Below are 13337 nucleotides of genomic sequence, written 5' to 3' on the forward strand. Positions count from 1 at the left end.
CTACATAGTATATAAAGGCAAAATCAAAAGTACTTAAAAACTGCCAAAATAGGCTCAGACCACTAAGGGTTAATATTTGAATGTTTCTGCCAAGACAAAATACATTGTGCCAATTATTTTATTTGTTTGGTTTTTTTTTTTTCAAAATACAACTTGGTTAAATTATTTCAGTGTGTATAAGTACTTTTTTTTTAACATTTTGAGCACAATTTCAACAATACCACGATAATAATGATAACCGTGATCATTTTGGTCACAATAACCATATGAAATTTTCATATCGCTACATCCCTAATGTGTACTATGCATTTTTCCTCTTGTATATCAAGGTGATTCCCCAAGTAGCATCTCATCTATTACTCTTATGAATAATCCATACTTAAGGATATCTTAAAGTACTGACAATCCTTAACTAGTGCCTGTTGTGATCTTTTGTAAGCAAATGAATGTTAATAATCAAGGTCAATCAAAAAGTAATGACTATACTTGTGGCAATGTTTAGTTGTTTTACGTCCCCTGATAAAGAGCCCAGGGGTTACCATGGATACGAAGTGGCCCCAACATTGTACTGTAGCAGACAGCTTATTAAAACTGCTTTATTTAGCCTAATGAGGAATATACAAGTACTTAAATTGGCTTTAACTAAAGTTGGGATGAAAAGAAATACAGCTTCATACTGACATTACTGGAAAAAAGCGAGAAAATGTGCAACTTCTTTTTTGACTGTGTCCTTTACTAATGGGAATAAACTGCTGAACGCTACCAGTTAGACAGGTGCATTAGTCATTCCTATTACTGAATGCTCTCAATGGTTTCTATTAATGCAGTATCAGTGTATAGCCATCCTTTTATGCAGCTCTTTATTAATAGTATGTTTGTAAAGAGACAGTAAAGTCACTACTGAGTCACCACCAGAGGAGAGAGAACTGTTTTCTCACCTCCCCCTTGAATGTTCTGGCAGGACAAAAACTGAATCAGCAACCAAATCGTCACAGAAGGTTAATTGTGGACGTTCAACAAGAAAAATGAAAGAGAAAGTGTTTATTTTAGACCACCTTCAGAACACTTCCTCCAGAAATTTCTCTAATCCTGAGAGCCACAGAATAAAACTAAACTCTTAACGTACCTTCTTTGGCTTTAAAAGATGAATTAGACATGTAGAGCAGTGGGAAGTGGAGGTCTGATACAGATTTTAAGAAAAACACAATCTTTTTTTCCCCTCTTTTAATATATTCTGAGACACAAAACACATCAGGTGAAGTAGTGACAATTTCAATTTTAAGATACCACTGTCACAAAAATGGTCTCAAAATAGCAACGCTAAATACAAGGGGCAATATATGTGTGAAAACAGACTTCAAATCAGTTATATATCAATGAAAAAAAAAGACAAATTTACCTTCAGATTGGCAGATTGAAAACGGTTAAGGAATCTGATGAGCTCATCAGTGAAGTTAAGTTTTGTAATCCACTTGCAAAAAAATACATATCTATTTGATGCAACCAATGTTGGCAACCTATGCATCTGTAGAATGACGCCTTCACAGAGAGAAACACAAAATGCTAGTAAATATATTTGAGTTAAAATTTCAGATTTAAAAATAAGAAAAATAAGTCAATAACCATGTTCATATATAATTCAAATTAAAGCATTTCATGTACAAAAAAGGGGGAACACATTCACATAAGTTGGGTGAGCCCTATTAAGAATTAACATGTTAAATGTCAGTGTTAAATGAGTTAAAAGCTGGATAATATAAAATAATCAAATCAGAAAATGCTGAGCAAAATGATTAAACCTTGAAGACAATGTTCAAATCAAGTCAATGAGATGATTGGCAATGAATTCAAGCTGTTAATGGAATGGCTTAAGTAAAACGTTCACAGGTTCAAACACTGAGGACTGAACCTGATAAGTGATGACATCGCTGGACAGGACTGTCTATACAGCAATCTAATTTTATGTTGCATACCTAAAAGCCATTGGCTGTGCCTTCTACCTGCTCATTTGCAGCTCCAGGGGTATGCTTACAGTTACATGGCAGACTAATAAGATATAAGACACTCCACATATCCAACAAAACACACTGGCAGGACTGCGCCTTCAGTATCACCGCCCACAAAGAAGCAGCAAAAATTGACTGAGAAAAACAGTCAAAAAATGCTCATCATACAAAGCAAAACATGTTACACAAAGCTTATTAAAAATAAAGTAACCTGTAGAGATACAATCTGAAAGACTGGTTACTGAAAGGCTAAATACAGAGCTCAAATGAAATGCAGGGAAATCTGAGAAACAGTTCAGATAAGTGTCAGCACTGGTGGGCTGTTCAGTCTAGGATTCACATGGGAAAATCTTGGCCTTCAGCAACTATCAATGTGATAACTATGCCCCTTATGTTCCTACTGACAAGGCAACTACACTGGTACTGCCCGAATAAACTTGGCCAATCAGTTCATATATGTTTGGCATTGCTAATGGGACAGAAGCTGTATAATGCTCCAACAAGAGCATCTGCATCCAGCAGCCACAGTGATAGACAGCAGCAAAGCACCTTTCCAACGTCCAGCCACAGTCATCACGGGACATGAGCCTACAGTGTGTGTGTCTGCGTAGACAAATACCAAATGTAACATTTCCAAGCTCCAAAATGAGAGAAACTAAACTCTTCATTGACAGTGAGTTTAAACACCTGGTAATTCTTATGAAACCTTTTTCTTTTCAAACCAGTTAAATGCCATGGCTCTAAGGGTCAATACAACCCTGTCACTCCAGCCTCATGCATGTGATATAAAACTGCCCACTGATAAACAGGTGCGTAACCCTCAGCTCTTTTTTATAAGCTCATTGAATCTCTTAGTAATAGTGGCATATCTGCAGCCTGCTGCCTGGATCATTTTTCCCTGGGCTAAAGAAAGGGTAGACCGGCTCCTCAAAGCAGGTGTCAAACATGTACAGTCTTTTCATTGTGACCGCATCATAGAAACTAAGTCGGCCGTTGTCGTAGTCAAGATACACACCAACCCGGGGTGAGTTCCAGTAATCAGCGACCGGAATGCGCCCGTCCTCCCCGTTGGCGTACAGCCGGTCCTGCAGACACAGGCTCCAGTACCCTGCAGAAGGGGTGAGGCTGACAAAGCCCTTCCTGTTGCTGCACTCGGTGGTGACTCCCAGGTACCATACGCCTTTGTCCTTCACGTCCACCTCCCAGTAGTGCTGGCCACTAGCATACTGAGCAGTGGCAAGGACACCACAGAAGCGTGTGAAACGAGCCGGCAGGTCTGGTTCCTGGTTGCGGACACGGCCCTCCTCCACTTTCGTGTCAAAGTCTGAGATGAGTAAGTTTAGGTGAGCTGTGTCTGGATCCAGGGTGAGGTTCTGGGGCACTACACAGAAAGAAAAAGCTGTTTAATAATAAAAAAAAAAAAAAGACTCCGGAAAACTGTCCGAGCAGCCAATCACAAACAATCAACTTCTTGTATTTCCAGCTTATATTAACTTTGCAATGAAATCTAACTCATCCTTTCAGTGTGGGGTTTGCATGTTCTCCCCTTGTCTGTGTGGATTCTCTAGAATCAAGAAGCCTCTAGTAATAAATACATAAGACAGGGTTCATACATATTTTTCAATCACAGTGTTAGAATTGCAAGCACTTTCAAGCAATTAAACTAAAATTCAAGCACTTTCCAAACCTTGAAAACACAACATTGAAATGCAAGCATTTTCAAGGATTTCAAGCACCCGTACAAACCCTGATAAGAGTTAGTCATCTTTCATGTTCTCTTCTTCTATATACCAACAAGCACCATCTTCCATCTCGCTTCCTCCCTCTCAACTTCTACAGATGAGACGTACCAGATGGCAGTCGTAAATTTACACACACACATTCCAATGTGAATTCTCACACATTAGTCGCTGTTGCCCTTAACCATAATATACATTGTTAGTATAACATATCCTATACGACTCAGTAGTCTAAATAGAGTATTTGTAAAAAAACATTCTCCTGTCCATGTTACCACACCTATAGTCCAAATAAGACTAGTGATTCAATCCATGATTAATTTAATTCTCATAAATTCAACATGCTTCAAGTAATTTGGCCGACAGTACCTCCAGCCTATAACTTAGAGGAACCCCTTTCCACTTTAACTCTCCATAGACTGGTAGACTAAAATAAAACAATGGCAATCTAAATGCAATTTATAACTACATTATAACACACAGTACAAAACTGGAATGGAAATAAGATTCAAGTCTTCTACATTTCTTCATGTAAAAATAAGTTGTGTGTATTAGTGTGTGCAGGATACATACTGGTATGCAAAACATGCATCATTTTCTTCCACATGATAAGCTGGAAGGGCCCTGAGAAGTCTGTGAACTCAGTCTGACAATTAACTGGCTCAAAAGATGTGAAAGGTTTGCAGTGTATAGCTCTGTAAAAGAAGAATAAATAAAATAACATTAGAACTGTTAGAATTTGTGACAGTTTTACATAAATAACTTTGCTTATGTATCAAAAGGCACTTACTCATTGAATGTTTCAGCAAGGCTCTGTGAAAGACAACATTCCACATTTTAGGACAAAAATAAAACCCTCACTGATATCATGTTTCAAGGACGAGCAACACCATTCACTTCATACTTCTGGTTCATGATATTCACAATGTGATCAGAGAATCTTATTCATCTTCACTTTAAAGCTAGAGTAAAAACATTGTGACTTAGTTTAGGTAAAGAGTAATATACTGAGACTGACCTCAAAACTAGTTTTTCCAGTGATATGGGTATGGATATCAGCTATAGCTTTGTCTACAGCTGCTGCTTCCACCTCCACAGTCTTCAAGTTGTCATCTATGACGGCCATGGTGGCCACTTCCTCAGCATCGAGGCTCTCCAGCAGAGAGTCTCTCTCATCAAGTAAAAACTGGACTAAGGCACCAACATCTGCCTCAATCTTTTCCTTCAGTCTCTGTTTCTTCAACTGGTGGAAAAAGGAATAAATCATGATTACCAAAAATATAATGGATCAAATCAGTTCTTACACAAAGATTCAACTGTGAGCGATGCATTAATCAAACGTAAAGTTAAGCAAAGTCAACAAATGGCTGAATTACGCTTTCAAGTTGATGACTTACCCTCACTTCACTTTTGGTGCGTTCATCTGCGGTTATCACTTTTACACACTGAGATTTTTGCCAGTTGAGCTCCATTAGTCTGAGTTTCAATTCCATCTGTGGGAAACAGAGACATTAACACAAGAATTCCAGACACTGAATAATAAAAGCAATAAGAAGATAGACTAAACAATGGATAAAAAATGGGCACATATTGTACATGTGGGCTTACCTTCATGTCATTTATAACTTCTGGCACTGGTGCCACCTCATGGTGCCTGAAACAATGAAGTAAATCTCAGTCACTGCTCCGCAAAGACACTATGCCACAACATAATGGAGTGATTTATTAAGATGGGATTTATGAAAATGGATTGGGTTTACACTTGTACGATTAAAAAGAATCACTGAAGGAATTTTCACACAGATCAATTATTTTTGCAATTAATGTTTATTTTGAATTCAGGCTATTAACTTTGTTTAACAAGTACATCATTTCTAGTTCATTTCTGGTAAATGGCCAAGCTGATTTGTTGTCATAATACTTTGTTTTCTTATACTTTCAGAGTTCCTTAAGGAGCAAAAATCATGCTAGAGAATTGTAACCATAGTTGCCTCTGTTATTTGGGTTGAGTGCAGTAATGTGACCTTGACTGTGTTTTCTAAATCCAATGATACGGTTACAATTCTCCCTTTACTCCCAGACAGAGTTACTTGTAGAAGTCAAGGACTTTCTCTGTCTCTTGTTCTCAATTATGCATTTGCCAACACTTAAAGAAGGCATTTCACTTAAATTACAAAACCCAGTCATCATAATATGCTTACTTTGACCTAAAAGAAAGACATACTTACATTTAACTTGCAACCAATAAATATTTGCAGTTTCCTAGTGAATGCATATACAACCAAATCTTATATTACACGCAAGAAGTCAAAACAATATGTAGAAAATTATTTTACATAGGCGAGCACAAAACTACAAAGCAATAATAACAAGAACAAAAATGTTTTTTTTTTGACTAGAATGCAAACCTGTGTGCTCTAGATTCTCTGCAGACTACACAGATGGGCCTCTTGTCAGTCTGGCAGTACAGTTTCAGCTCTTCTCCGTGTTGCTCACATTTTCCATCCGTTTTAGCAGGTTTAGAGGGTGTAGCACAAGAGCCAAGGCAGTCCAGGTCGTCCAGTTTGGCCACCAGGTTCTGCACCAGATAGTTTTTCGTGAACGTCCTTTTGTTGAACACCTGAAGGAACAAAGACACAAACTGAGGAAATAATAACTGAGCAAAAAATAAATAAATCAGTCCGTGAGTCTGTATATGAACATTTTTAGTTTTACCTGGTGTGACCCAAACAAGACAATAGTTTGTTGGCTTTGTTTGGAAACTTAAATGCTGTCGAATTATTTACCAAAAGTCAGCTAATGTGCTAGCTATCATAGCAGCGGTACCTGCGTAGCATAATGCGTAGTTAACATTTTTTTTTTTTCTAAACATCAAGGGTCAGGCAGCTTTACTTAGAAGTTAGAAATCCTCAAAAATAAAAAAGACACTGAAGTGAATACATATAAGATGCTGAAATAAGGTTGCGCTTTGAAACCAACCGTTCTGCATTGTGGGCACTGATAGCCGTAGTCTCCGCCATTTTCATCCCAGTGCATGCAGATGCAAAAGCGGCAGAAATTGTGTCCGCATTTCAGAATGACAGGGTCTTTGAAGAAGTCCAGGCAAATCGCACATGTGAGCTCCTTCCTCAGGTCGTCTCCAGCGGCTCCAGCCGTTGCCATGTTTCCAACCCAACAGCAGCACAACACTGCCACCGCAGGAAGTGAAGGACGACGAAGGAAGGAAGTGGGCACATTTCAGCTGCGTCATTTCCCTGTCGACCAATCAGATCCCTCCTCCACATGCACGCTCTCTCTCTCTCTCTCTCTCTCTCTCTCTCTCTCTCTCTCTCTCTTCAGTTATCAGTTGGAAAAGCTATGAAAACATTAGGCTAAACATTAATATTCTTAATTCATTGAGCTAGTTTTTCACCTATATGCAAACTAATTATTGATGTCAAATATTCATACATTTAAAAAGATTTTTACCCTTTAAATGCCAGGTTTTATGTCATGATTCTATCATGTTTTTTAGGATGAAAATATTATAATGTATTAAATCATAGGTGTCAAACATGCGGCCCGGGGGCCAGAACCAGCCCACCAAAGGTTCCAATCTGGCCCGCAGAATGAATTTGCAAAGTGCAAGTTAGGGCATCAAACTCAAAAATAATATCATAATAACCCATAAATAATGACATCACCAATTTTTTTCTCTTTGATTTAGTGCAAAAAACACTAAATTATGAAAATATTTACATTAAGAAACTATCCTTTAACAATAAAATGTGAATAACTTGTACAAATATGAACAACCTGAAATGTCTAAAGAAAATTAAGTGCAATTTTAACAATATTCTGCCTGTTACTAAATATTTTGTGCCTTTGTAGATCTGATCTGTAATGCATATGTAGAAATGATAAGTCAAGGAGAAACACTGATAAGATTGTACATATATGTGTGTGTGTGTGTGTGTGTGTGTGTGTATATATATATATATATATATATATATATATATATATATATGTATATATATATATATATATATATATATATATATATTTTTTTTTTTTTTTTTTTTTTTATTTATTTATTTTTTTACTTATTTATTTATTTATTTATTTATTTATTTATTTTTTTAAACAAATTTCATGTTTTTCAGGTTATTCACATCCTTTTTGTCTGGATAGTTAGTAAACGTAAATATTGGCATAATTGAATGACATTTTTTTTGCACTAAAACAATTTGGAGGTGTCATTATTTATTGGCTATCATGCTATTATTTGACTGGTCTGGCCCACTTCAGATTAAATTGGGCTTAATGTGGCCCCCGGAAGAAAATTAGTTTGACACCCCTGTATTAAATATTATACATATTACTGTATTAGAAATATTATTTGCAATATACTGCATGCAAAGTATATTTTTCTTTCTGAATTATCACATCCTTTTATATGACAATTATTAGCAGCAACACTGATTATTTTTTGTGCAGTGTCAAATACACTCATACTATGGAGAGACATAAACTTCTTTAGGCACAAAAATGTGATTTTCATAAATGAAGTTACTATAAATTTATATTATAAATGAATATTATATTGTATTTTATTTGAAGTTTTAGATGCCCTGCAGACTGTATGCCAGCTTTAACCTTTCATTTGGGGTTAGATTTTCTAAAGCCAGAAAACAGACCCAGGAGGAGGTGCACAAGTCTTGTTTCCTCACAGATTGATTGAATTACAACATGCTATGATTTCTTCTCCCAAACATGCCAAAATATTGGATTTTAAAGTCACATCTCGGAGCACTCAAACCCAAATTATGTCATTTTTGAGTCTTTACACTCAACTTTGCAGTTAAATATTGTTTAAAGTGGAGAGTCTCCTGCACTGTGGGATCTCTGCATGGTTTGGTGACTTGACAGTTCAGTCCAGGGCCCCAATTCATACATTACTTCAGACAACCATGAAGGCTATGGGAATCCATCAACACTCCAGGATTCAAGACATTTTCTACAGTGTATAATCAGACAGGCAAAAAGGATAATTTCAGCTCCAACTCACCTTCCTTATCTGCACACTCAAGGTAAAAATATGATGGAAAGGGTGTATGAAATTAAATTTTTGGGCATGGCAACTGATCCTAAATTATGTTGGAAATAAATAATCACATAAATAATATTAAAATATAAATGTTTAAAATAATATCAGTGTTATGTCAAATCAAAGAATCTGCAGTACCACACACAAAACCTCCACCAACCCAATGTTTATAACAATAAGAGATGGAAAATATCTGATTAATAAGCTCCAGTACAATATTTACTAACTTACATGCATTAAAATGTCATAACTTGTTCCACTTTAAAACTACACAGATAATGTATAATGCACAAAATAATTTACATCCAAACAGTATTTAGAGAATAGATGCATATCTGTTAAAGGTCAAATAACTTTGACAAGGAATTGACAAAATGTGATTCAATTTTTTCACTAAAAATAGTTTATAAAAAAGGTGGTAAACACATATAATTATCTGATTTTCTATAGATAACTAGAAAATTAACTAAAATAGGTATTAGGCAAATGTAAAAGTATAGTATTTTTTTTCTGTATAAAACACTTTTTTCCTCATGTTTATTTTTTATTTTCTATAGATATACATATAGAGCTGTACAAACAGTTGGTGCATAAGCAATAGCTGTAGGCCACAGCTTTTCAGTCAATATTATCAGATATCTCGATGTGATTGTGTCTTGTTGTTCGATTGTTTGTATGAATTCTGGAATACAAATCAGTAGAGACTGAAATAAACTAACTGAACTGAACTGACATAAACTGAACTGAACTAGGGCTTAAATACCAGCTTCTTCCCTCAGGCAGATTGTCCTTCTCCCCCGTTCTCAGCCCTTAAATACCACACTTAAAACCTTTAATAGCATCTAAGGTGGGATGTGTACATTACATGCTTATATTATTTATTCCTGTCCATCACTGCATTATTGTAAATTGTGTGAATTTTGCATATGTGCAATTGAAGGATGTTCATATTGTTGTTTTTATTGTGGTTATATACCATTTCTTCCTGCAGACACTGTGAAGTCCAAACCAAATTTCCTACGGGGACAATGAAGTCTATCTTATGTTAAATTAACAGCAACAGCAGCCTATCGGTAAGATTCAATATTTATTCTTCAATACATATACATAAAAACCCATTCATAAAAAGACACAAAGTGAATATCAAGTTTGATTGTTTGTGCTAAAATTGTCATATACATTGGGAGAACTGGCTGTGGAGTATACGTTACATTGCATAGCTTGGATTGGCATGTGAAGGATGTGACTCAAAAAGTGCATTCAATGTCAGATATGGTGGCATTTCCAGATTTGTCAAGGCAAGATAATCACAGCTGGGCATTTAGCACAAACACCTCTCACTGATAGACATCCTGGCAGATTCTCAGATTAATCATTTTCGCCAGCCCTGATAAAAAATGGAAATAATTGTACAATGATGACTAACAACACCATAATAAGACAAATATTTAAAAACACTGATATCAGTATGTTGAATACCCATTGCAGAATAAGACACAGGATTAACAGCACATGTAAACAAGAAATTTCACCAGTGGCATTGACAAAATGATAGCGGTAAGAGACTTGTATCCACGTCTCAAAAAAATATCTTCATGAGGACATATTGATCTCAACTACTTTGTTTGCATCCCTTGTTCAGAAGGAAGAAACCAGATAACATAAAATCCCACCAAATGATAATGTGCGAAAAACAAGGCTCAAATCATTTGATGTGGATACAGCATCTGCATGTTCACAGCACCTCACTTTTTTTGCAGTGTAACACATAAGTTGTCAGTAGCTCTGCACAGATCCCCCTCAGTCAACACCAGTAATTGTGTTGACACATACAGTCCATACTGTGTAAAAGAAATAAATCCTGAGATGTGTGTCTTTACAATACGTACCATAATCAGTGTCGATTTCAAAACTTATGAGGCAATATTCCCAATGTGTTTAGAATAAATATGACAACATTGCAGAAACACACAGTGAAGCAACAATACGTTTGAGGTCTTGAAGCTGTTGTAGAACCAGTGACGTAATGAAAACACATGAAAGACAGAAGAGTGGGCGGGTTTCCATCCAAATGTACCGAAATTTAACAAAAAAATTCAGTAAGTTTATGCAGACTTTAGAGTTGGTTCTTCATAATCATCTAAAAGTTTGCCAATTACAATCTTACCAAGTGTATTTTTCTCATTTCTAGTCAAAATATCTCATCACACTTAAAATAAGACATAATCACCTAAAGAGTAACTTGTACGTGAGATATAAGAACTTATTTTTAGGCAAGAGATCTTGAAAATCTTATTTCAAGATTGGCAAAAAAATCTGCCAATGGGACAAGTGAAAATTATCTTGGTAAGATTTTCAAGATCTATTGCCTAAAAATAAGTTCTTATATCTCACTTACAAGTTACTCTTTAGGTGATTATGTCTTATTTTAAGTGTGATGAGATATTTTGACTAGAAATGAGAAAAATACACTTGGTTAGATTTTGGTTTTTGCAGTGTAGATATAATATTTAATAAAACAGCACGAAGCCTGAGGTTGTGATGTAGAGGCTGATAAACATAAGAGGTATTTTAACACAAAAAATAAAGTTGGCTTGAGATTTTCCTCCAAAACTGAGGATCTAGATCATATATTATAACATTGTTTCAAACTCTAATATTTGTTTCTGCAACTCTTCATACATAGAGACATTTCATTAAATATAATAAAATCTAATATGCCTATATTTCTGTTTCTTTCTTGTAATAAATTGGTGAGCGTTGCACTCTCTTTATTGGCCCACATATGCACACATGATAATAATTTGGTTGAAACTGTTTCCTCTGCTCTGTTTCCACTGTATTTACCACCTTTTGCACTTATTTTTTTGATAAAAACAGCTGGATAGAAACACACCTAGTGAGTGAGTTTACAAAAATACAAATAATACTATAAAACTGTAAAAACAACCCAACTCAGCAGCAACAGAAACACTCAATAAAACATTCCTTGTCATATAGTCAAAAAATAAAAACAGAGACAAAATGAATGATTAAAGACTTGGGTTGGTTAATGCTTAACACACATTATGACAGCGGTGGTATTCATCTGATTGAGTCTGACAATAGAAGTTTTGTGGTTTACTTTGCACACCAAAAACAAGCACTGGCCTGTTATTTCTACATATTGTGTGATCTTAAAGTGATTCTGTGAAATAAGTATAATTTATGTGCTCTTGCAGGATAGTTAAAATTTTTGTAGATTTGCCTGACGTGGGTAAGTTGAAGATGTCAGAGTTTCATGTTAGGATGAACTTGTTGACATCGTGTCATCCCCATTACTTGGCATATACCTGCGGCACTTAAATCTGTCATGGCCTGTGTGATACTAGCAGTTTATGAGAAAAGTACTATGTGCCACTGGGACTGCCCTGAAGGGACATAAAGTGGCTGCTTCAGGCACTGTAATACCATAAAGCCAAGAAGTGAGAGAGGAAATATCACGCTACAAGCAGCACAAGTTGGAATGTTGAGTTGAGTAAAAACAGCATGTGGGACTGTTGTGCTGTTTTCTGTTGCAGTGGTCAGGGTACATAAGGGATTTAATACTGTAGAAATCCCCCAAATAACAGACATACACACCCAATAATGCATGTGATCAAACTTTGAATTTTTTTTTTGTGTTATGAAAGTATTGTAATATCAGTAAAAAAAGAAAAATAAAATGCAAAATTTTATAAAAGCTTCACATGCTCTTTATGTTTTGTCCATCTGTCCATCCACACATCCAGCTGCTCAGACCTCTGAGCTGTTGTGGCAGTCTTGCATCCTCACCACCAACATGGGCTCTGTACTGACAGATCCTTTCACCACCTCCTGCACCCCCTCTCGCCATCCCTCTTTACCATCCTTTTGTCTGGATCTGAGGACCAGTACAACGGTAACAATAATAAGGACTGTGAGCAGCATCCCCACCAGTGCTCCCACAACAGTCACCAGACCCTCCTCATCCTCCTCTGCAGTCAGCTCACTAGGTTGCAGCCCGTCTGCTAACAGCTCATTTGACCCTGCTGCCCGTCGCTTTGTGCGGTCCAGAGCAATGTGCATAATATTGGTACCACGGTTGTTTTCTGTTCCGATATCCTCAGCAACCTCCGGGACCTCGTTGCCAGCAGAACGCTTGGGGCGAAGACTTCTGCTGTTTGATGGAGCCAAGTCAACATCATCGCTTGCGGAAACCAAGGAGTGGTACTCAAGGCTGCGCTTTCCAATACCTCTGTTGGCATTCTCTTTGGAACGCACTGTATAAATGGTGTGAACGAACCATTCACGCCCTGCAGCGACCTGTGGAAAACACCACATTTGAGTTATTTTCCATGTGAACAGACACAAAAGACACAAACACTGAAATCTTGAATAAAAGGAAATACAATCCAAGTCAGATAAGAGTTCACAAGGAACATATTTTGCATTTAGTTGCTAAATTAACTCCAGATAAGTAGATGTTTGTTTTTTTGCAGCTAAACA

General features: G+C 36.4%; 2 protein-coding genes across 2 annotated transcripts in view; both read right to left on the reverse strand.

Moving 5' to 3' along the window:
- Nucleotides 1-1059: 1059 nt before the first annotated feature.
- Nucleotides 1060-6953, reverse strand: trim47 (tripartite motif containing 47). Its single transcript, XM_030153778.1, has 8 exons — nucleotides 6725-6953; nucleotides 6154-6365; nucleotides 5354-5399; nucleotides 5143-5238; nucleotides 4764-4988; nucleotides 4536-4558; nucleotides 4319-4440; nucleotides 1060-3387 (listed from the first exon to the last, which is right to left on the reverse strand). Exons 1-8 carry the CDS (start codon nucleotides 6905-6907, stop codon nucleotides 2858-2860), a joined length of 1437 nt encoding a protein of 478 aa, XP_030009638.1. The 5' UTR covers nucleotides 6908-6953; the 3' UTR covers nucleotides 1060-2857.
- Nucleotides 6954-11693: 4740 nt separating this feature from the next.
- The window catches only part of frem2a (FRAS1 related extracellular matrix 2a), an 89676-nt gene continuing 88032 nt past the window's right edge, over nucleotides 11694-13337 (reverse strand). The window contains 1 exon segment of the mRNA XM_030154434.1: nucleotides 11694-13154. Coding sequence (XP_030010294.1) covers nucleotides 12606-13154 — 549 coding nt within the window. The 3' untranslated portion in view covers nucleotides 11694-12605.

The sequence above is a fragment of the Sphaeramia orbicularis genome, chromosome 14, assembly GCF_902148855.1.
Source record: "Sphaeramia orbicularis chromosome 14, fSphaOr1.1, whole genome shotgun sequence".
In the NCBI taxonomy this organism is placed as follows: domain Eukaryota; kingdom Metazoa; phylum Chordata; class Actinopteri; order Kurtiformes; family Apogonidae; genus Sphaeramia; species Sphaeramia orbicularis.

Coding starts and splice junctions, on each gene's coding strand:
- trim47 (XM_030153778.1), bottom strand. CDS start 6,907: ATGGCAACGGCTGGAGCCGCTGGAGACGACCTGAGGAAGGAGCTCACA. Junction 5,400..6,153: donor AGAGAATCTAGAGCACACAG/GTTTGCATTCTA, acceptor TCATTGTTTCAG/GCACCATGAGGTGGCACCAG. Junction 4,441..4,535: donor CTTGCTGAAACATTCAATGA/GTAAGTGCCTTT, acceptor CTTCTTTTACAG/AGCTATACACTGCAAACCTT.